The sequence below is a fragment of the Giraffa tippelskirchi genome, chromosome 3, assembly GCF_054371585.1.
Source record: "Giraffa tippelskirchi isolate mGirTip1 chromosome 3, T2T-mGirTip1v1.2.pri, whole genome shotgun sequence".
Lineage (NCBI taxonomy): Eukaryota > Metazoa > Chordata > Mammalia > Artiodactyla > Giraffidae > Giraffa > Giraffa tippelskirchi.
The window spans coordinates 144,171,365-144,193,770 of NC_137277.1; the positions used below are offsets into that span (position 1 = coordinate 144,171,365).

A 22,406-nucleotide genomic window follows, 5' to 3' on the forward strand; every position below is an offset into this window, starting at 1 on the left:
ATAGCCCTGACTAGAGAGCAGTCATAGAAGCAGAGAAATGCTGCAAAAAGTCCAGATTATCAGAGCTTTAATAAAACAAACACCAAGCATGTCCCTCAGCAGGTCTGAGGACCAAGTGACGTCCCCACGGGGGACGGGCATTCAGGGTCCTGCCGTGTAGGGATCCACTCTGGAGGATGGACACCAGGCCCTGGGGGTGTGAGTCTCTGGACTTTTCCCAAAAAGAAACCAATAAACAGGAGGAAAGAAAAGAGCTTCCTATTCTTGTCCCTGAGGGCATTTTTTAAAAAATGTCAAATGGAAGAACTCACAGTTCTCACATATGTAATGAATGCAAAGAATTGCTGGATGGGAGAAGAGAATGCCAAATTATCCTTTTACAGGGATGACTCCATGCCAAATACAAGCAACTCTTAAATAGAATTCAAGTTTAAAAAAAATTTTTAACATGTCATTGTTCATCCAGATAACACATTTATAAGCGAGTGTTTGAGAGTTCAGTCTCCAATGTTAGTCTTCCTGAGTTCTAATCTCTGTTCCTCAACATATGTGTCAGGTATCCCAACAGAAGTGACAACATCTCTACCTCAGTTTCTCCATGTTTGAAATGGAGATAATAACAGCACTTCTTTCTCATGGGAGTGGTTGGAAGGATTTATGTGGAGTGCTTAGTCAAGTGCCTGGCACAATGTGAAGAACACTCAACCATTATCATTATACATAATAAGTTATATATTATAGCCACTATATATTCAGTATTTTAGGACCCTGGACTCCACTCAGCCCACAAAGCAAGATGCCAGGCCAGCCAAGATAGGCTCTGAGACAAGCTCCTTGATCACAGAGGACAAGAAATGGGGTCTTTTACAGGGCTCATCCCAATTCAAAAGTCTAGCAAGAATGTCTAGAGGGCATCGAAGTTTAAGTTCACAAGGATGGTTTGTGAACAGATCAAAGCAGCCAGCGGCCCCCCAAGACTGCTTTAAGCACACTAGCATGACACAGGTCTAGCCCACAGAAATGGATCTGTAGGAATGCAGCGCTTACAAGGTGAAAAGCTGCTCCTTCTCTGGTCTGGTCACTAGTGCTTGAAATCACTTTAACAGGGAACAATGCTTTTTAATGGCATCAAGCTAAAGCCCAGTGATTATATCCACATTAAATTTTTCTAACTGGATACCAAATAGTTCCCTGGTTTTGTTTATTTTTAAGGCAGTGGACACTGTTTCTGAAAAACAATTGAGAAATACAGTGGGATGAGTCGTTGTTGTTTAGTTGCTAAGTCGTGTCCAACTCTTTTGTGACCCCATGGACTGACTGTAGCCTGCCAGGCTCTTATGCCCACGGGATTTCCCAGGCAAGAATACTGGAGTGGCCCACCATTTCCTTCTACAAGAGTGGGACGAGGAAAGCGTGCAAAGGAGAGAGGCCAGGGTCCCTCCCCACCTCCCTTTATTTCGAGCGAAACAAAACAATTAAAGTGGTCTTTCAGTAAAGCGAATATCAAAGGCATATCACATATTTCAAACTAGAATAAATAGGTGTTGTGCAGCTAATTTTCATTTACCTGCATTTGCTCACTGGAAATTTGCTGGGATTGCTTTTCTTCTATAGTTTCACTGAAATGCTTATAAATTTCCGGCGCTTCACTGTAGATATTTTGCTTCCTCAGCATAATATCTCTGCATAGTGTCAAATGACTTCAGTGCCTAAGACATAACTTGTGCATGCTAAGTCACTTCAGTCATGTCTGACTCTTTGAGACCCTGGTGGACTGTAGCCCGCCAGGTTCCTTTGTCCATGGGGATTCTCCAGGCAAGAATACTGGAGTTGGTTGTCGTGTCCTCCTCCAGGAGATCGTACTGATAACACCACTAATGCTTCAAATGTATGTCATCCAATATTCTCACAGATGACAGGAAGATAGGTCTAAAAAACTGACTAATGTCTGAGTTTTGAGAACTAGAAATGTGGGTCAACTAAAGATAGTTTAGGAACTGCTGAATTTATGTGAAATGTCAGCATAAAATCTGAACTAAACCTGTTTTTATTTTTTTAAAGTGTCTTCAAGATTAGCTAAGATAACAGAAGTTGTGCTAGCAAGGTCAGTGCACTCCCAGATTCTGGCCATTACCCTCTAATAGTAACGTGAACCATGATGTGAAGTGACATTCCCTAGTATTTTAGCTGCAGAGACAGCCCAATGGTTCAAACAGACCTTCATTGTAACCCTGGAACACTACTAGATTCTGTGACTTTCCAAGGTCTCTATCAAGCCTGTGATTTTAGGATCCTTTATATCATGTATGTCCTGCTTTTCTGCTGAGTCATCTCATTTTTCTTATCTTTGCCCAAATAACTTAATGAGTTTTAACTTATGAAATTATGGTGGGTTTGAAAATTTAAAAATAATTCAGCTTTGCTGCTAGAAAATGCCTGATACTTATTTTTATTAGTTTTATGAGTAAAACATGCAGGATCTTGAGCCTATATATCATTTCCAGTTTCAAAACTCACATGTTCTTTGACTAGCAATTGACTATGAAACTTATGGTTCTATGTCTTCATTCCTAAGCTGGGTGGTGATGACCTGTCTCATAAAGAGCTTTTAGCCAAGTTCATCAAAGGATAGTATAAATCCAAGCTTAATAAACAGTAACAGAGCATTGTATTTCATATTCAAATAACTGACAGCCAAATTCAAGTCACACCAAGAAACTGTTCCAGTAACGACACTGTAGCAGAATCTCTCTTACCATTCTGAATGAGGGTTTGCGACCGTGTGAACCTTCCGTGGACAGCTGTCATGTGCAGTGGACTTTTACCATCTTTACTCTAAAAATTGAGCGAGAGAGAGAGAAAAAAACAATGGGCAAGTAATATCAATCTGAAACATTCCACTATTTCCAATAGAGTGTATATGATATTGCAGGTTTCTATCTAAGATCACATTTTTTAAAAAAATTAAGTATAGTTCATTTACAGTGTTGTGTTAGTTTCAGGTGTTCAGCAAAGTGATTCAGTATACGTATATATGTTCTTTTTCAGATTCATTTCCATTATATGTTGTTATAAGATATTGAATATAGTTCTCTATGCTATATAGTAGATTCTTATTGTTTATATTACATATAACATCACATTTTAAAGAAGCTTAGAGAAATGAAAATTATTCTAGAGAAGAATTGCAGAATTTTTAGTTACACTGACAATTTTTAAACTACCCTGGTTTAAACTGAGGAAATCATCCAAAATGTTTTTTCATCTCTTGTGGTCTACTAATAAAAGTTTCCTCCAAGGAGTTTTTTTTTTTCAACTTTAAAAAAAATTGAAGTATAGTTAATATACAATGTTGTGTTAGTTTCCAGTGTACATCAAAGTGATTCAGTTATAAATATATATGTATACATATATCGTTTTCATCTCTTTTCCATTATAGTTTATTATAGTGTTTTTTCAACTTTTGTCTGTAGTAAATTAAAAAAAGACAAATGATGTATTAACTTGTTTGGTCCTCTTTGGCCTAAAGATGACTAAACTGCTATAAATCATTGCAATTTTCAAAACTGACCTGAAATCCTCCACCATTATCTACATTTTAATTCCATGGGGGAAAAAAAAAACACTTCTTTTTATTATCGCAAAAAAGAAACATTTACTCCACTTAACTCATTAGAAATCATAGGATTAAGATATGCAATAGTTTAGCAAATTGCCATATAATGTAGTTTAGCAAACTGCCATATTAATGATCAGCTGGAAATGTGCTGAATTTATACACCACCTCTTTATCACTCAAGTTATGACGGCATTCTCTGACACAAGTTAAGCCAAAACATGGAAAGTGTACAGAATCTACCCACTAGTCAGCACTTCACCAAACACCACAGTTCTACACTTTTAATTAAGTAGTAGTTTATAGAATTTTCTAAAACCAGTAACAGCCACTAAAATATTACTGTTACTTTAGACACAAAGTATTCCCAACTGAGAGAATGTATTATGTATTCTTTGACTTAGATATTATTTTTAAAACCAAAAAGAAATTTGTATAACTGTTATTTTTCTAAGTCTCAGAAGAAATATTTTCCCAATCCTGAGGTTAAAATACAAGATTTTAAAAGCACAAGTTCATTTTTGTGATGAAACTCATATACTTGTGTTTTAAAATGATTCTTTTCAAAATGCTACAATGGGAAGCAAATAATCACTTAAATATTTCTCCTAGTGAACTACAGACTACATGCATCTGAATCATTCACAGTGTCCTAGCTCAGATCTACAGAATCAGAATTGGTTTCATTTCTAACTTTCACAGCACACTCAAGTTTAGGAGCAGCTGCTTTTGACTGTGGACTGGAATATCTTATAAAACCACAAGGTTAAACAGAAGAATTTTTATTATATATCCCATAAGTCTATTCCTTAGACTTAAGAGGAGCTATGTATAATCTGTGCCAAGGGAAGTTAGTCAAAGTTGTTGCTGCTGTTGTGTAGTCACTAAGTCATGTCCGACTCTTTGGGAACATTGTGCTCAGTTGTGTCTGACTCTGTGCGACCTCATGGACTGCAGCCCTGCCTGGCTCCTCCATCCATGGGATTTTTCAGGCAAGAATATGGGGCGGGGGGTGGGGGAGGTGGTGGAGTGGGTGTTGCCATTTCCTTCTCCAGGGGATCTTCCCAACCCAGGGATTGAACCCACGTCTCCTATATTGCAGGCAGTCTCCCGCATTGCAGGCAGATTCTTTATCAATTGAGACCCCAGGGAACCCCAGCTCTTTTGGTAACTGCTTACTGAGTGAAATAAATAATCATTATAGTGAAAGATTCTCAGGTTGATGGGGGAAAAAATAGAAATAAGAGGATCTTTTCTCCATCTTAATCTTGTATGATTACAGCCTGAATTGAAAAGATTTAGAAAGTAAAGGAAGATGGAAGCAAACTTGAAACTTTACTGAAATAATATTTTTGGGGGAGAGGAGCACTAACTGAAAAATAAGAATACAATGCCATCACCAACCACAAAATATACAATGGAGAAGAGCTCCTAAAAGCTATCTGATTACAGAGTCTGCATCTTGGTTGGGAGAAATGCAGACAATTCAAAAGACTCAAAAGTCTGGGAACCACTTAGGAATGAGGATTTAAGACATATTTCCCTCCAACAAAAAAGTGATGACAGTCCAAGACTCTTAAGAGAGAGAAAACAAAAATTGTAGAATTGACGTTCATTTGTCCCTAGGTGGTGCTATTTCTTTAAATTTTGCTCCAGTATTTTCTCTTAAATTTAAGATGAAAATATAACTAATTAGCATTTAGTTAAATATACATAAAGCCATAAATACTTCAGTGTTTAGATAATACCTTTATCAATATTTAAACAAGCACTTCTCCATGCCTAGAAAAGAGCTTAAAGGCTAGGAGTAACCACCAACCTGGAGGTTACTAAATTGCAGTCTGAGAGCCAAAGCAGGAGTCACCGGTTTCTAGGCAGTACAGTTTATAAAGCTTTCCCCATCACGGAGATAGTAAACACCATACCCTTTTTCCCTTGGAGTGCTTATGCCTTTGGTAAAAGAGCAAACAGAGATGCCCATTTTAGGTAAAATAAAAAGGACGGCAATATGGTCAACAGTGATGTTTGCTTCAGATCTATTCTTGAAGATCTTGGCCTGAGCTCATCTACTACTAAGGCCAGTTCTTAGTTGATTCTTTTTTTTCTCATAGAGAGAGAGAGAGATGGGCGGCAAGAAGTTGGGCAGTAAGAGTGTCATGGCAGTCATTGTGGGAAAGCTTTGTTTATATGCTATAAGTAGAAAAGGAACTCATTTCAAAAAGTCATTGAAACCCAATGAAGGTCAAAAGACTAGTACTTTTTATTTAGCTTTTACAAATTAGAATTAGGAATATTCAGGTTGAGACTAGAGATCCTACTGAGTTTCACTATCTGCCTGAGAAATTTTTCACAAGGGGTGGGGGTGGGGGGTTTTTCTTTGCTGCTGCTGCTCCTAGAACTTCAGACAGATACAAAACATTCCTTGAATTCTCAAAGGAGAAGGAATGTTCAATTCTCCCACTTGTTCTAAGCTTTGCTTTTCGAAAAATACTTCTTCATTTTTAGTCTCCTTACAAATTCTAGGTGCATTTCCCTACCAGATTTAGGGCATGGAAAATGTTGCTGTTCCAAGTAAGAGACTCTCCTACTGACTTGACTTATGGTTCTGCCATGGGTCATGAAGTAAAACCAAGGAGGACTAAGAATGTTTTATGACAAATATCAGTACTCTTTCAGGGCAGTATTCACCATCATCCAAGAAAGATTAATCCTTGAACTAAACGGAGCATTTCAATTTTCTTGACCAATATCCTCAGAAATCCATTCATTTTTTTCTTCCACTTCTAATGCCTTCTTTCTTTGTGTGCTCAGTTGTGTCTGACTCTTTGAGACTCCATGAATTGCAGCCTGTCGGGCTCCCCTGTCCATAAGATTCCCCAGGCAATGATACTGGAGTGGGTTGCCATTTCATCCTCCAGGGGATGTTTCCAACCTGGGGATCGAACCCATGTCTCCTGTGGCCCCTATATTGGCAGGCGGATTCTTTCCTACTAGCCACCTGGGAAGCCCTGCCTTTTTTCTTCATCCTCCCTCAAACCTTCTCTAAACTTAAATACACAGCTACTTCCCAGGAACCTGAAGGCACTGTACTCTCCATGGCACAGTACCCCTGTTGTCATGCAGCTCAGTGGAGGACAATAAAGCCTTTACAGCCGCTGTTGCCAAACTTTTTTGGCACCAGGGACCAATTCCATGGAAGACAATTTTTCTAGGGACCGAGGTGGGGGTGGGAAAGGTTTTGGGACAATTCAAGCACATTACATTTATTGTGCACTTTATTTCTATTATTATTATATCAGCTCCACCTAAGATCATCAGGGATTAGATCCAGAGGTTGGGGACTCCTATTCAACAGGACAATGCTAAGGTCAGCTGGGGGAGGGGGCATCAGATATAGTCAGAAACCCAAAAGGGCTTCCTAACTCAATGGAAGAGCAATCTAATACCTTGGTTTGCAAAAAGCTATATATGGTCTAAGTTTTTAATGGTTCAAAAGTGGGAGATGGTACGTGGTTACCCCAGACATTCACCTCCCTGTTTTGCTCACTTTCTCTCTCAAGTTCCAAGGGACATGTTGCTCTTAGTACTTACTCTTGCCTATTCCAATTTCATCTTTAACCTCTGTAATGCAATTATAGAAGAAAATTTGGTCCTAGTACACAGAAAGAAGAGAGCTGGTCTACTTTAGTAAACTATGATGGACTTTAAGTTAAGTGATCTAAGGGCCCATGGGCAGAAAAGAATTGAGACCGTAGGCAGGTGGAATGTTAGTGAACAGAAGGTAGGCAACCTGGCAATGGTGATTTCTGAACCTATCTTTCTAAGTCATATCCAGTGTAGCCATATGTAACTCTTCTTTAAAGCTTAGTTTGAAAGCTTCCAAAAAGAGCCTTGAGATGCTACAGAAATAACAACGTGGTCTCTACTAGAGAAGAGAAATTATTTCATATTTTCTCATGCTCTTCCTATTTGCAAAAAACAAGTAAACTTTCAACAGCTTATTGTATAAAGTATTGTATCTCTATTATTTTATAATAATTAAGCTTTCTGACATCAATATATGCAAAATCAAAGACAGGGCCACGGTCAATAAAAGCAAAATGAGGGGCTTTAAAATGCATGCAGGACACACAGCCTTTCTCTCATCTCCATCATCTTGAAATTTCTCATCAAGATGACACTCTTAGTGTTTTGGGAGGACAGAGGAAAACAAATATGAATAGGAATTGGCTACACTTCAATATGCTATTTTCTTCGAACTTTGACAATTCTAAACAAATACAAATTGTCTTGCAATCTACAAACACTTTCAAAATCCAAGGGCAATGTGATACAGAGAGATAACAACCTCCACTCAGACTGAAAGGCTCCACGGAAACATTAGACGATCCATGCATCCAGAGAGAATCTGGAACAACTAATAGTCAAGAGAATTTGTACATAGATAGAGAAGATGAAGGGAGGCTGAGGGAGAAGGTTAGATTTGATTCAAAATCCCATTTACACAGATCAGATAATACAGAAACACAAGTCTCAGCCTTTTTTTTTTTAATGGTGCCTCTTATACGCTATTGATAATTAGCAGTCTACAGGAAAAATTAACTATTAAGTCGCTTTGCTTTCCATGTCCATTTTGTGCAGGAGAAGAAAAGGCTGCCATAAACCAAGGCACTATAGTTAGTTGAAATTCCCTATCCAATCTGAACTGGCCACTAATCAGTTATCTGGGAGAAGCAGGTATGTGTGGCAGAAAGTGGCCTTCCAGCTTCAGCATCAGGCACACTGAAAACCTCAGTTGGCATGTTTTACAGAGGCAATGGAGAGCATCAGATAACCCTGTGAATCAAGTGAGGCTGGTGAAGAGAGATACTTTAACTCCAATAATATTCCTTCCTTTGGAAGATCCACAGTATGCCCCTCAGGCACCAGAAAGGCAAGAAAAGTGTCACAAGTCTTGGGGACAATGGTGGTGGAGCCACCTGTTTGCCTCCTGTTCTCTCACCACCGTCCTCAAGGACTTTAACCCCACATGTTGGCTCTTTCCCCCACCTAGGTCTCTTTGTTGCCCCTAAAGACCTTCATCTTACCTCCACATAGGACCTTGGATGGGGCCCCTTTACAAGATCTAGAACTCTGAAATTCTTTTCATCTCGTTTACTTTCGCATTTCCGTCTGCATTCTACCTTCACAAAGACACTACTTCTCCTCTGTTGCCTTCTCCTATCTTCTCTCTTTTTTCATCTCTCTCTCTAGTTCTTCCTCCTCCTGCTGATCCTGAGAGTAAAGAGTTACTAGACACCTGCATCCCCGTCTCTACTGGTGCCATGATGTACTCTCTCCCTAGGTGGTCTCAGCCTTTTCTCCCAGTTTCCACTATCAACCACCTCTGCGTGAATGAGGCAACCTATGCATTTTCTTCTATTCTCCACTGCTCTCCGTTATTGGTTTTCTTGTACGGGCTGTATCAAAAGCTCAAAATCAGCTTCTCAAGAACTAAACTCACTAGTGTTACCTCCTACGCCTACTCTTTCTCCTGACATCCTTCTTAATAACAATAATCATTTATGAGATGGAGGGGATATACGTATACCTGTGGCTGATTCATGTCGATATATGGCAGAAACCAATACAATATTATAAAGCAATTATCCTCCAATTATTTATCTTCCAATAAATTTAAAAGAACATTTATGGAGTACTTCCTATATGGCCAGTATTGTTCTAAGTAATTTATGTGAGATAACTTTAATCCTCACAACGGTTCCATTTAGAAGATACTATTGTTTCCCTAGTTTTACAGATAAACAGATACATGGAGAAGTTGTTTATGACTATATATTTACCAAAAGTAAAGACCAGGGTGAGATTCTAGGCAGTCTAGCCCCAGAACTGGACACTGAATCATTATGCTGTACTACCTACATCTCCTTAGCCATTATTTCAATTCTCTTCCATCTCCTGCCCAACCAAATCCCATTGATTCCCTCTCTGGAAAGCCTCTCCCTCTGTTGACTGTCACCATTCCCTGCCCTTATTACCTCTTATCCTTTTATCTAGACCTGTTCTATTGGCTTTCAGCTATCCTCGACTTGTCGCCTCCCTAGGTCCACTATATCTGAATTTTTTGTAATGAAAATAGCCTTTTATTCTTTTGGATATGAAAATAACACATGCTCATTGCATTATAATATGATTAAAACAATTATATTGAAAAGGAACTAAAAAACCCAAATCATAATTTTGCCTGTCTGGAGTGATAACTGTTGCTAGGATATTGATATGTATTTCAGATATTACTCTCTTTCTATGCACATACATAGATGCATACTTTCTGAAATTCAAAAACTGGATCATACTTAACTTCATTTTAATATTTCATTGATTACATTGCCACTTTTAAAGGCAAATATTAATGTACTAGTAGTATAAAAGTATTAGTTTGCATTTCTCTAGTGACTGGTGATACTGATCATTTTTTCATAAATTTAATGGATACTGTATCCTCTCTTTTGTGATCTGCCTTTGTCCGTATTTTCTAGTAGATTGTCAGATGTTTTCTTATTGATTTTTATGAGTTCTTATATATTAAATATGTTAAATCTTTCTTATCATGTATATCATAGAAAAATTTCTGAGTTGTTCTCCTTTTAATTTTATGTTAAACTTTTTGCTTCTCTTTTGTTGTTGTTCTGTTATATAAAAGTTTAAAATCTATATGTAGTCATATATACATATATATATATACACACATATTTTTTCCTTTTATGTTTTCTGTCTCTAGTGTTCTGTGGCCAGATTACTGTTCCTAAGCCTCAGTTTTGATCATGTGACCTCCGCAATGATTAGTGGCTTCCATAGCCTATAGAAACCCGAACTCCTTGGCCAGTAGATAAGTGCTCATTCTTGGTCAGGCCACATTTTGGCTTGTTCCTGACTCCCTTCTTTCATATGATTTGCAGTCTGCTCAATTACAATAAACTACTATTCTGAAAATTTGTCTCATATTTCCCCACTATTATAAATTAAATGAAAAAACATTAGAGGATTTTAATAGTGAATAGAGAAGGTCACTAAAATAAAACGATCCAATATTCTTGAAATTAAATCTTGGAAATTACAATTTTTCAAAAGCAGAGACAGAGTACACTGGGTCCTTGATTTAGGATTCCTGTGTGTTTGGGAGAAGGAGAGCTGAGGATGAGAACAAGGTCACTTGGGATAAGTGAAGATATTCTGCTACAATCTGAATGCATCCAAGTGATGTAACCTGGATCGTGAAGACTGCCTACAGATGTTCCTCTTGTTCATCTGTTAGAGTGAACTAACAGTTATCTAAAGTTTACCTACTCACACCTCTCAAACCCTTTGCTAATGCCCTTCTTTCCACATGGAATGTCCTCTCTCAAATTCTCTCTCCCCTCATCTCAACTGATATCAATCTTCAGCTCAACAGCAATCTCCAGTTTTGATGTCCAAGCAAACAGCAAGTCAACACTTCCTTCTTATGGTTTGCAACATTTTATTAATTCCTCATGTTACTCATGGCATTCTGTCTTGCCTCATGATTATCTGAGTATGTTATCTCCTTGTCATACTGTAAATTCCTTAAGGGAGGAGTATACACCCAGTATCAAAGAGAGGACACTAGGCAGTCATCAGTCAGTTTGCTGAGTAAAGGAATTACCATTAAAATCAGATTAGTATCATATAATGGCAGCTACTATCTGGGATGTACACCAGGAAGGCATTTGTGAAACTTTCTGGAGGGTCATACGGGTTGGGAACATAACTGATATCATTAGGTTAGGCTTCCTTTTCATTCTCAGCAGCTCTGCTCTATCAGCTCAACATTCACTTCAGTATTAGAATCTGGGCCAAGTCAACATGCCTGAGACCCAGTGTTTACTCTGGTAAATTCACTAAGCTCCCAAGGTCACATAGCAAGAATCTCAGCGCCGTCCACTGGTACCACCACTCCTGCATACGTTTCCACAGTGTGCCAGCCCAGGATAAGGCTGAGAGAGTCAGGGTGCTCAGAGTTATCATTTACTCATTGTAACTGACAGCAGGTGATTTTGCTCAGAGGCTCAATGCAAAGGTATTTAACACTGAAGGAAGAAGACGGAGAGAGTCCTACCTGGATGTTAACATCCGCCCCGTTGTTTACTAATAGTTCAAGACACAGAGCACCATGTGTGGAGGCAGCAGCAAAATGCAACGGGGTGAACCCGCTGTTGTTGGGCTGGTTCACATTAGCACCGTAGTCCGTCAGCTCGTTGACTACAGCATCCTGCCCATTGTAGCAGGCCAGGTGGAGGGCTGTGTTTCCGTACACGTTGATTTCATCGATCTGCAAATGAGCCCATTATGGGTGATGAAAATCACTGGAACCAATATACTCCCATTTCCCACCAAAAGCCTAATAGCTGTGCTGGAGAAAGGAAATATCCCTCTGTCATTGTGATTATTCAGAGCTTACTCTTGCCCCAGTGTGGTCATCCCGGGAAGGCTTTAGCTTGGAGATAAAGATCAGCAAAACATGAGAGTGACCAGGCTTCAACTTGTGGGAAGATATTTTTCAGCTAGGGAAAGGATAAAATGAAATGCAAACCTGTCTCAAAATGCCAGAAGAGAACTAAACCCGGGCAGCAAGAAATGGGCTCAAAAGTCAATGATGAACAGAAGAGAGAAGGTTGGGGGGGTGCTCAGAAAGCTGCTGTGGGGCCTGAACCCAGAACCCTCAGGTTTGACTCTGCTGTCTGACCCCTCTCAAGGCCGAGTTCTGGTGTTTGGGCAGTGTGTTTAGCCCCTACCTCCCTCCTGCTTTCCCAGACAGCCCTGACTCCTGTGTCTCTCCATCACCATCTCAGTACTGCAACTTAGTTTTCCTTTCCTCCAGGACAACCTCGCCACTGCTCCTGCCCTGCTACCCAAGTCGGCTTGAGCCGACTTCTCCAGCTCGGCATGTTTGTCCCTGCCATTTATTCATTCATTTCTGCTTGGAAGCCTCAATTTAGAAGGTTCTAAAGGTGGGATGAGGAACCCTAGCCAGTCTTTTAAACATGACTGGTCAATATTTATCATATATCATATATGCTTAAATATTTCTCTATCTATGTTGATATAGAAAGTTACTCCGTTTCTTGTTTTCTACCACTTAGCATATGCCCCAATTGCCCTTCATCAGTTGCCCATGTAAACTCAAAAAAACAGGATGCTAAGAAATGAGGGGTTTTCCCCCTCTTGAATTAAAAGGCAAACAGGATTTCATAACAACAGAAAACCCACAAATGCACCATGAGACAATGCCTGAATCACAGCTCACCTCCACCCCCAGATTCAGGAGATGCTTGACAACATTGATCTGTCCGTTGGAGGCTGCGGCGTGCAGGGGTGTATAGCCCTTCTTGTCCTTACACGTCACTTCTGCACCATGGTTAACGAGCAATGCCACGACGTCCAGGTGGCCTTTATAAACAAAGCAGCATAAAACACGGTTAACCTTCCTAGGATAATTTGACGATTCATTCCACCTGAGTTATCACCATCCGCTTTCATTGCCACCAGCATTTTCCTAAGCTATGTGTAAAAGCTGGTTCATGGCAAATAGCCAGCAAATATTCAGTGCATACCTACTATGTGTCAGGTATCATGTAAATACTGTGGGAAGAAAGAAGATGATTCATATGTGTGCCTTCTCTTTAAGGCGATCCATGCTTGTTTACAGATAATGACAAAGTCCTAAAAATATGTTAGAACCAGAGACTAAAAAAAATTGTGTTAAAATGAAAGCAATGCTTTTGAAACCAATTGCCATTCTTCACTGAAAAGTCCAACAATGACAATTTGGTCTGGAAAAACTAATGAAAAAAATCAATTAATCAGAACAACTCCATATGTTAAATCACATGAAACTGCTACTGTTTGACCCTTTTTTGAACCCACAAAAATGGCACCTTTATATGGTTCAACTTCAAAGTGTTCTCATGAATTACTGACTAAACGGAAAACTAGTTTCAACTCCTGTTGGCATATTTTCAAGAATATTATCCTTTGTTGTCTATTTTGCTACATATACAATGACCAATGTATTTGACCTTTATTTCCTGACTAAAGATTTTTCAATGCTTTAAGATCATTGCTCTAAACGTTGATAATTGAAGGGTAGAAAATGAGTACTGGCTCCAGGGCCTAGAGAGACAGAGACAGAGAGAGAGAGGGAGAGAGACAGAGACAGAGAGAGACAAAGAGAGAGACTGGTCTTGGCTAGTGGTGATGCTGTCTTAAGCTCTTTGTCCTGGTTTTGACCTTTAGTTCCTAAATACAGTCATCTCTATATGTTTCCCTACTTGTATCCTGATGACACACAAAAATTTAACTTAACTTCTTTTAGCAATTTTATACATGATTTAAGTATATATCAGAGAAGGAAATGGCAACCCACTCCAGTACTCCTGCCTGGAGAATCCCATGGACAGAGGAGCCTGGCGGGCTACAGTCTCCAGGGTCACAAAGAGTCAGACACGACTGAGTGACGAACACCTTTAGCTGTATATCAACAAAGAACAAACGCCAAAGGCCACGTTCGTTGAGTCTAACGTCACACTAGCTTAGTGTATGCTCTGCCTAAACATCATCTGGGACATGCTCACCGGCTCCAGTATGGCAGGGACCATGCAGACATCTAACTTGTTTCAATTAACTCGAAAGTCCATTTCACCTTGTAACAAACGGTAATGCTTGCAAAATCTTAAGATTCTGTTTTTTAAGCCCCAAAATTCACTCAGACTCATCTATACCCACATAATTTATTTCAGCTCTGCCCCAATCCATTCTTTTTCTCCCTACAATTACCATTTTTGTTTCTTATGATAATAAAAGGTCTGCAGCCTTGTTTAAAAGGATTAAGAAAAAGCAAAAAGGTGTTAAAAGAAAATCAAAATCATCCAGTTCCTTGAGATAGTCAGTTAATATTTCAGTGTTTAATACATCCCAGACTGCTTTTTCAAGATTGTATTTATTTTAGAGATCTTTTTTACAAAAATGAGGTTGTATTATTTAAACTGTACTATTATATGATCTGTTTTCACTTAACATAGTCACAGAATCTTTCTATGTTAAAAAAAAAACACTGACAACATCATTGCTGTAGTTACTCCATAGTGTCCCATTGTGTAGATCATCCATAATTTACCACACAATCTCCTGTGTTGTGACAGGCAGTCAGAGTGTTTATAACTTGGAACTGGTAGAATTCTGTCTGCTTTCCTAATTGCAGGATGTTCTCCAATCAGAAACACAAAGGAAGGATCTTAGTTCTACATTTCCCACAAGTCCACACTGAAAATAAACTCTATGAGGGCTCTCATTTGTCAGTGGTACTAGTGCCAACAAAAATGATGAGAAAAGCATAGAAACGTACATTGTCTTCTGCACCTGAGCCAGCAGAAACAAGGAGCAAGCCCCAGCTGTTGGCAGTAGAGTAACAGAATCACTCACAGTGACTCCAGTCACCTCTACATGACAGCCACGGTATTGTCCCTTCTTCCTTCCTTTTTGTTTCTTTCAGGAGTATTTATAAATAAAAAGACAAATGAAATTTATATCCTTGCTTTGCTAGCCAGTCCTCCTTCTTTTTAAACTTTATTTTGCTGCCATAAAAAGTTAACATAAGCACAATTTGTGCAGCTTTCCAACCCAGATTGAAATACATTCAATGAAGTCCATGCCATGATTCATCTCTCCTGTTCTTTGTAGGATAAATAAATCCCTGACGAAGCTACTGCCCAACTAGAGTGCTCTATGCATGCCAGTAAAAGGGACTGAATCTTAATTCAATTGGATCTCAAGCTTGACAAGAAGTCAGGCTCTTCCAAGAGAAAATCTACACGGTCAGTGAGAGACTTGGAGCTTCATCAGTTCAGACTATCTGCACTTTGCTCTCCATTCATGGAATCCTTACCCATATAAGCTGCCCAGTGCAGAGCACGTCGATCCTTCTTGTCAAACGCATTGATGTTTGCCCCTTTAGCCAACAGTAAATTGACCATCTGAAAGATAACCAACAATGAAATCAAATGTATACTCTGTAATGGTGAGCGGTCCTCACCCTCAGCAGGTGATCTGAGCCAAATTAACATCCAATCTAAAGGCAGGTCAGAGATCTGAAGTTCAAAGGAGGAAGATACCTCAGCCAACCTGTGGTATGTATGTCAGAGGAAAAGACTGAGGTGTTGGCTACTTTCTCAATTTATTGTGGCTCTAAATTTAAAAATAGGTATAGTTGCCTAAGGTTTCTAAGGCCTCAGTGGTGAAATTTAGGTTCCATGTGGGGCTAAGAGAGTCTGTGGGGAAGATTCTTGTTCCAGTGATGAGGACACTCACCTCCACATGGCCATTCAGAGCAGCATGGTGCAAGGCTGTGCGTCCCCCTCGGTCGGAGACATTGACGCTGCTCAGCAGGGGAATAATGACTTCTGCACACTTAACAGCCTTATTGGCTGCTGCCACATGGAGCGGGGTCTGCCAGTTCTTGTCTCTTGCATTGACATCAGCTGAATGCTTAATCAATACTTGTACTGCTTCCTATAATAAAAGCAGGGTTTACAGGGGTCACTGACAAATGTTCAGGCAATCCTTACTGGGTATAAGATGCTTTACCAAACCCTCACAGGCTAGCTCGATGTAGACAACCAAGGTCATATGGGATGAAGATAGAGACGGCGGCACAGATACAGAGTCACTCTACCTTTTTCCTTTAGGTAGTCACTCTACCTCTTTTCTTTTAGGCCAAGAGTGCCAGCACAACTCCAAACCCAATAAACCTTCCAAAGGTTTCCTTTCAAAGTATAAGGTTTCCTTAGGCCAAAGAGACCACGACTGATAATAAAGTAATGACCATTAAATATTCCTTGAGCCTATTTTACTGTGAAATGTATACATGCATTTTTTATAAGCATTCACATGTATTTTTATTATATATATATTTATTTTGGCCATGTGATGCAGAATGTGGTATCTGACCAGGGATCAAACCCATGGCCCCTGTTATTAGGACTGCAGTCTTAACCAGTGGATCACCAGGAAAGTCCCTGTACATGTATTATTAATACTCACTTACTATGTGAAAAACACTGCTACAACTACGGAAGACTGAAAGAAACATTAATCAGGCTCTATGCTAAAAAATCCCCTGGAGGAGAAAATGGCAACCCACTCTAATATTCTTGCCTGGAAAGTCACATGGACAGAGGAGCCTGGCAGGCTACAGTCCATAGGGTCACAGAGTTGGACATGACCAAGCACACACATATACAAACACATACACACACACCCTAAAAACTAGGTGAGTAAACAATAAAAGAAAAGCTAGATCACAATATAAGTGTGAAGATTTAAATAGGAGAAAAATAGTATTTTTATCAATTTTCATCTCATAAATTGTGCAGTTTATGTAGATGTACAATTGTGATATGGGAAGAAAATATTGGAACCTCCATTTAAATTTTATTTCTTTAAAAAGGAAAGCATTTTAACTGGTATTTAACTTCCAGGTAGATGTCTTGTTGTTCAGTCCCTCAGATGTGTCTGATTCTTTGCAAACCCATGGACTGCAGCACATCAGACTTCCCTGTCCTTCACTATCTCCCAGAGTTTGCTCAAACTCGTGTCCACTGAGTTGATGATGCCATTGAACCATCTCATCCTCTGTCATTCCCTTCTCTTCCTGCCCTCAGTCTTTCCCAGCATCAGGATCTTTTCCAATAAGTCGGCTCTTCACATCAGGAGGCCAAAGTATTGGAGCTTCAGATTCAGCATTAGTCCTTCCAATGAATATTCAGGATTGATTTCCTTTAGGATTGACTGGTTTGATCTCCTTGTTGTCCAAGGGATTCTCAAGAGCCTTCTCCAGCACCACAATTTGAAAGCATCAATTCTTCAGTGCTCAGCCTTCTTTGAATACACTGAAATATACAGTGATAGGACTTCCTTGGTGGTCCAGTAACAAGGACTCTGAACTCCCAATGCAGGGGGCCTAGGTTTGATCTCTGGTCAGGGAACTAGATCTCACATGCTGCAACTAAAGATTCTACATGCTGTAGTTAAAGATCCCACATGCCACACCCCACATGCCACCTGGTGCAACCAAATAAATATTATAAATAAAATATTTAAAAAAACACACAGTGATGACCTACCAACCAAGTCCATATACAGATTGTAATCTGTTCCCTTAAACTAAAACACCTGAAGATGTTTAAGATTTATGCAAGGAATCCACAGATTAAAGATGATATCACCAATGCAATCATAAATCATGTGAAAGTCACAGAGCTGACACCTCTACTCCGAGTAAAAGTTTTCTATTACCCACGTTACAAGGTAAAAGTAATGACAAATTTAATCAGATCTGACAAGAGCTTGGCCCAAACAGAGAAATCATCAGAAGTCTATTATCTATATGGTTATTTAAGACTATGACAAATGAAAAGCCTCTCCCTAAGTATATTACCTTGAAATATTAGCTAAGATAGTAGTTCTTACATATAATTTATAAATAAATGAGATGCATACTCTGAGGACACATGCTGAAAGTTTTGCAGATATATGGCCAAAAGTGCTGGAGATAACCATTTCAAAGCAATACTATATTCTTTTCATACATTCACAGCAAAATAACAATACATACGGTCACTTTAATACCTTTGCCATGTATATTATTTTACTATACTTGTACAGATTCCTGCTTTGCATTAAATATTATGTAAATTCAGGATAGACATTTTACAAATTTATACTATAAGGCCAATTCACGAGAAATTTGTTTTTTAAAGGTAGCACAATGTGATTGCTTTCAGAGTAACTCTGACTAGGTGAATGAGATATTACCTAGGAGAGGCCCTACTTTTAAATGAATATTTAAGAATGATTTCCACTGTATACACAGCAATAGTTTAAGCAAAGAAAATATACATGCCAGTTATAGTTTTTACATAAGTGCTTTTATAGTTTGTAGAGGAGGAAAAACTCTATTCTTAAGGAAACTATACTGCTAAAAATATTTTAATCACAGATATGTTTTGGTTTGGTTTTATAAATAAAGTTTTACTACAACACAGCCTCATTCATTTGTTTACATATTATCTATTTGCTTTAAACTGTAATAGCAGAATTGAGTATTCGTGACAAAAACTACATGCAGCCATCAAAGCCTAAAAATATTTACTGTCTCTACTTTTGGGCTTCCCTGGTGGCTCAGCAGTAAAGAATCTGCCTGCAATGCAGGAGATGTGGGTTGGATCCCTGTGATGGGAAGATCCCCTGGAGAAGGAAATGGCATTATTTCCAAGAAGGAATTATTCTTGCCTGGAAAATCCCATGGACAGAGGAGCCTGGTGGGCTACAGTCCATGTGGTTGCAAAGAGTTAGACATGACTCAGTGACTAAACAACAACAATCTCCCTCTTTAATGAAAAAGTTTGCACACCACCTGGCCTAGCTCCCTGTCTGAATTATCACAAAGTACAAATAATCAAATCTGCTTAAAATAAAATTTTATTATTTACTAGCACAAAAAAAAAACTGTGCTAAGTCCAAATAGTCTTGTAAAGGAGGGCAGGTCCTATGTCAACATTCACAGGTCTCTGAGTTCAGCCCCTGCTACGCAGTGGTGGGTCTATAGGGTGTTTTGCCGGGGAGGGACCAAATACACTTGCATCACTCTGCATAATAGACTGAGAAGCATTTAGAGCTTGGCAGGAAGGCAGAGATGAGGACAGACTGAAGAGAGGACATGGCCCTGCAACCGTGGGCAGAGGTGTACATCTGGGTGGGAACAGAGGAAACAGGCCGAGAGGGAAGAGAAGAACCCCAATGAATGCATCACACGCAGGCTTGTGGACCCAGGCAACCAAAACTTGGTATCTCCAGGAATCCTGTGGAATCATTGGGAGGATATTAGACTTTGTACAAGGTATGGTGTGTATTTCCTAGTCAGTCATATCTGTTTAGAAGGCTAAGTGCCCTGAAAAACAACTGAGTTATACCTAAAAATTTAGAAAAGGAAAAGGTTCAAATTCATTGATCAGACAGGAAAAAAAAAAAAAAAGAATTGGGTTGAGTCTAATATATTTCCTTTCATGTGAACTTTACGTAATTTTCACGTGAGTGCTCATTTTACCTTGATCAAGACCATCCCCAAGAAAAACTGATCAAGACCATGCCCAAGAAAAAGAAATGCAAAAAAGCAAAATGGCTGTCTGAGGAGGCCTTACAAATAGCTGTGAAAAGAAGAGAAGCTAAAGGCAAAGGAGAAAAGGAAACATATACCCATCTGAATACAGAGTTCCAAAGAATAGGAAGGAGAGATAACAAAGCCTTCCCCAGTGATCAGTGCAAAGAAAGAGAGAAAAACAATAGAATGGGAAAGACTATAGATCTCTTCAAGAAAATTAGAGATACCAAGGAAATATTTCATGCAAAGATGGGCACAATAAAGGACAGAAACAGTATGGACCTAACAGAAGCAGAAAATATTAAAAAGAGGTGGCAAGAATATACAGAAGAACCTATACAAAAAAGATCTTCACAACCCAGATAATCACGATGGTGTGATCACTCACCTAGAGCTAGACACCCTGGAATGTGAAGTCAAGTGTGCCTTAGGAAGCATCACTATGAACAAAGTTAGCGGAGGTGATGGAATTCCAGTTGAGCTAGTTCAAATCCTCAAAGATGATGCTGTGAAATTGCTGCACTCAATATGCCAGCAAATTGGGAAAACTCAGCTGTGGCCACAGGACTGGAAAAGGTCAGTTTTCATTCCAATCCCAAAGAAAGGCAGTGCCAAAGAATGCTCAAACTACTGCACAATTGCACTCATCTCTCACCCTAGCAAAGGAATGCTCAAAATTCTCCAAACCAAGTTTCAACAGTACGTGAACCGAGAACTTCCAGATGTTCAAGCTGGATTTAGAAAAGACAGAGGAACCAGAGATCAAATTGCCAGCTTCCGTTGGATCACAGAAAAAGCAAGAGCAGTCCAGAAAAATACCTCTATTGACTATGCCAAAGCCTTTGACTGTGTGGATCACAATAAACTGTGGAAAATTCTTAAAGAGATGGGAATACCAGACCACACCTGAGCTGCCTCCGGAGAAACCTGCATGCAGATCCAGAAGCAACAGTTAGAACTGGACATGGAACAATAGACTGGTTCCAAATAGGAAAAGGAGTATGTCAAGGCTGTATATTGTCACCCTGCTTATTTAACTTATATGCAGAATACATCATGAGAAATGCTGGGCTGGAAGAAGCACAGGCTGGAATCAAGATTGCCGGGAGAAATATCAATAACCACAGATATGCAGATAACACCACCATTATGGCAGAAAATGAAGAACTAAAGAGCCTCTTGATGAAAGTGAAAGAGGAGAGAAAAAGCTGGCTTAAAGCACAACATTCAAAAAACTAATGTCATGGCATCCAGTCCTATCACTTCATGGCAAATAGATGGGGAAATAATGGAAACAATGCAGACTTTATTTTCTTGGGCTCCAAAATCACTGCAGATCGTTGACTGCAGCCATGAAATTAAAAGATGCTTGCTCCTTGAAAGAAAAGCTATGACCAACCTAGACAGCATATTAAAAAGCAGAGACATTACTTTGCCAACAAAGGTCCATCTACTCAAAGCTATGGTTTTTCCAGTAGTTGTGTATGGATGTGAGAGTTGGACTATAAAGAAAGCTGAGCACCGAAGAATTGATGCTTTTGAACTGTGGTGTTGGAGAAGACTCTTGAGAGTTCCCTGGACTGCAAGGAGATCCAATCAGTCAATCCTAAAGGAATTCAGTCCTGAATATTCACTGGAAAGACTGAGCTGAAGCTCCAATACTTTGACCACCTGATGCAAAGAAACTGACTCATTGGAAAAGACCCTGATGCTGGGAAAGATTAAAGGCAGGAGGAGAAGGGGATGACAAAGGATGAGATGGTTGGATGGCATCACCGACTGGATGGACATGAGTTTGCACAAGCTCTGGGAATTGGTGATGGACAGGGAAGCCTGGCTTGCTGCAGATGACGGGGTCGCAAAGAGTTGGACATGACTGGGCGACTGAACTGACTGACTTTTGTACCAACACTCACTTTCACAGCTCAAGGACACCTAGAATAACCATTACATTTATTTCTCCACTTTTATGAAATGTTTCAACTTTGCCGTTTTTCATTTTTTAAAATATCTGCCAAGGTAATGAATTGCAGTTTCACCTTACTCGACAAGAAAGGTCTCTATCAAGGAATGCTCAGTTATACAAAGGAGGGGTTCTTAGTTGATTTCCAAGGATTAACCCTTTTTTATTGGAAAAGACCCTGATGCTGGAAAAGATTGAGGGCAAGAAGAGAAGAGGGCAGCAGAGGATGAGATGGTTAGATAGCATCACTGACTGAATGGATATGAGTTTGAGCAAACTCAGGGAGATAGTGAAGGACTGGGAAGCCTGGCGTGCCGCAGTTCATGGGGTCACAAAGAGTTGGACATGACTTAGCTACTGAACAACCCTTTTCTAAAATGAAAATGCAAGTAGTATAAAATGGTTATGGAATCAAATGCACAGAGATACAGGATATAGAATTAGAAAAGGCCTCAGGGTCATCTGGACTGAGCCTCATTTGACAGGCAGCTTCATTTTATAGTCATGATGGCTGAAGATGGTTTGCCAGTCTGGCTGTCTTAAGGGCTCCTGCATTTTCTCCTAGCCCAGAGCTTACTCAGTGGACAGTATCA

At 39.5% G+C, this 22,406-nt stretch overlaps 1 protein-coding gene across 32 annotated transcripts in view; it reads right to left on the reverse strand.

Moving 5' to 3' along the window:
• ANKRD44 (ankyrin repeat domain 44) overlaps window positions 1-22,406 on the reverse strand; it is a 314,879-nt gene that overhangs the window by 107,838 nt on the left and 184,635 nt on the right. For all 32 annotated transcript variants that reach the window (XR_014079916.1, XR_014079917.1, XR_014079925.1 and 29 more), the window contains 5 exons: window positions 16,001-16,201; window positions 15,579-15,666; window positions 12,942-13,084; window positions 11,754-11,966; window positions 2,757-2,835 (listed from right to left, as the gene is read on the reverse strand). Coding sequence is in view for 20 of the 32 variants with exons in the window: in XM_081581477.1 (XP_081437603.1) it covers window positions 2,757-2,835; window positions 11,754-11,966; window positions 12,942-13,084; window positions 15,579-15,666; window positions 16,001-16,201 (724 nt within the window). In the remaining 12 variants the exon portion in view is untranslated. The remainder of the gene's footprint in view (window positions 1-2,756; window positions 2,836-11,753; window positions 11,967-12,941; window positions 13,085-15,578; window positions 15,667-16,000; window positions 16,202-22,406) is intronic.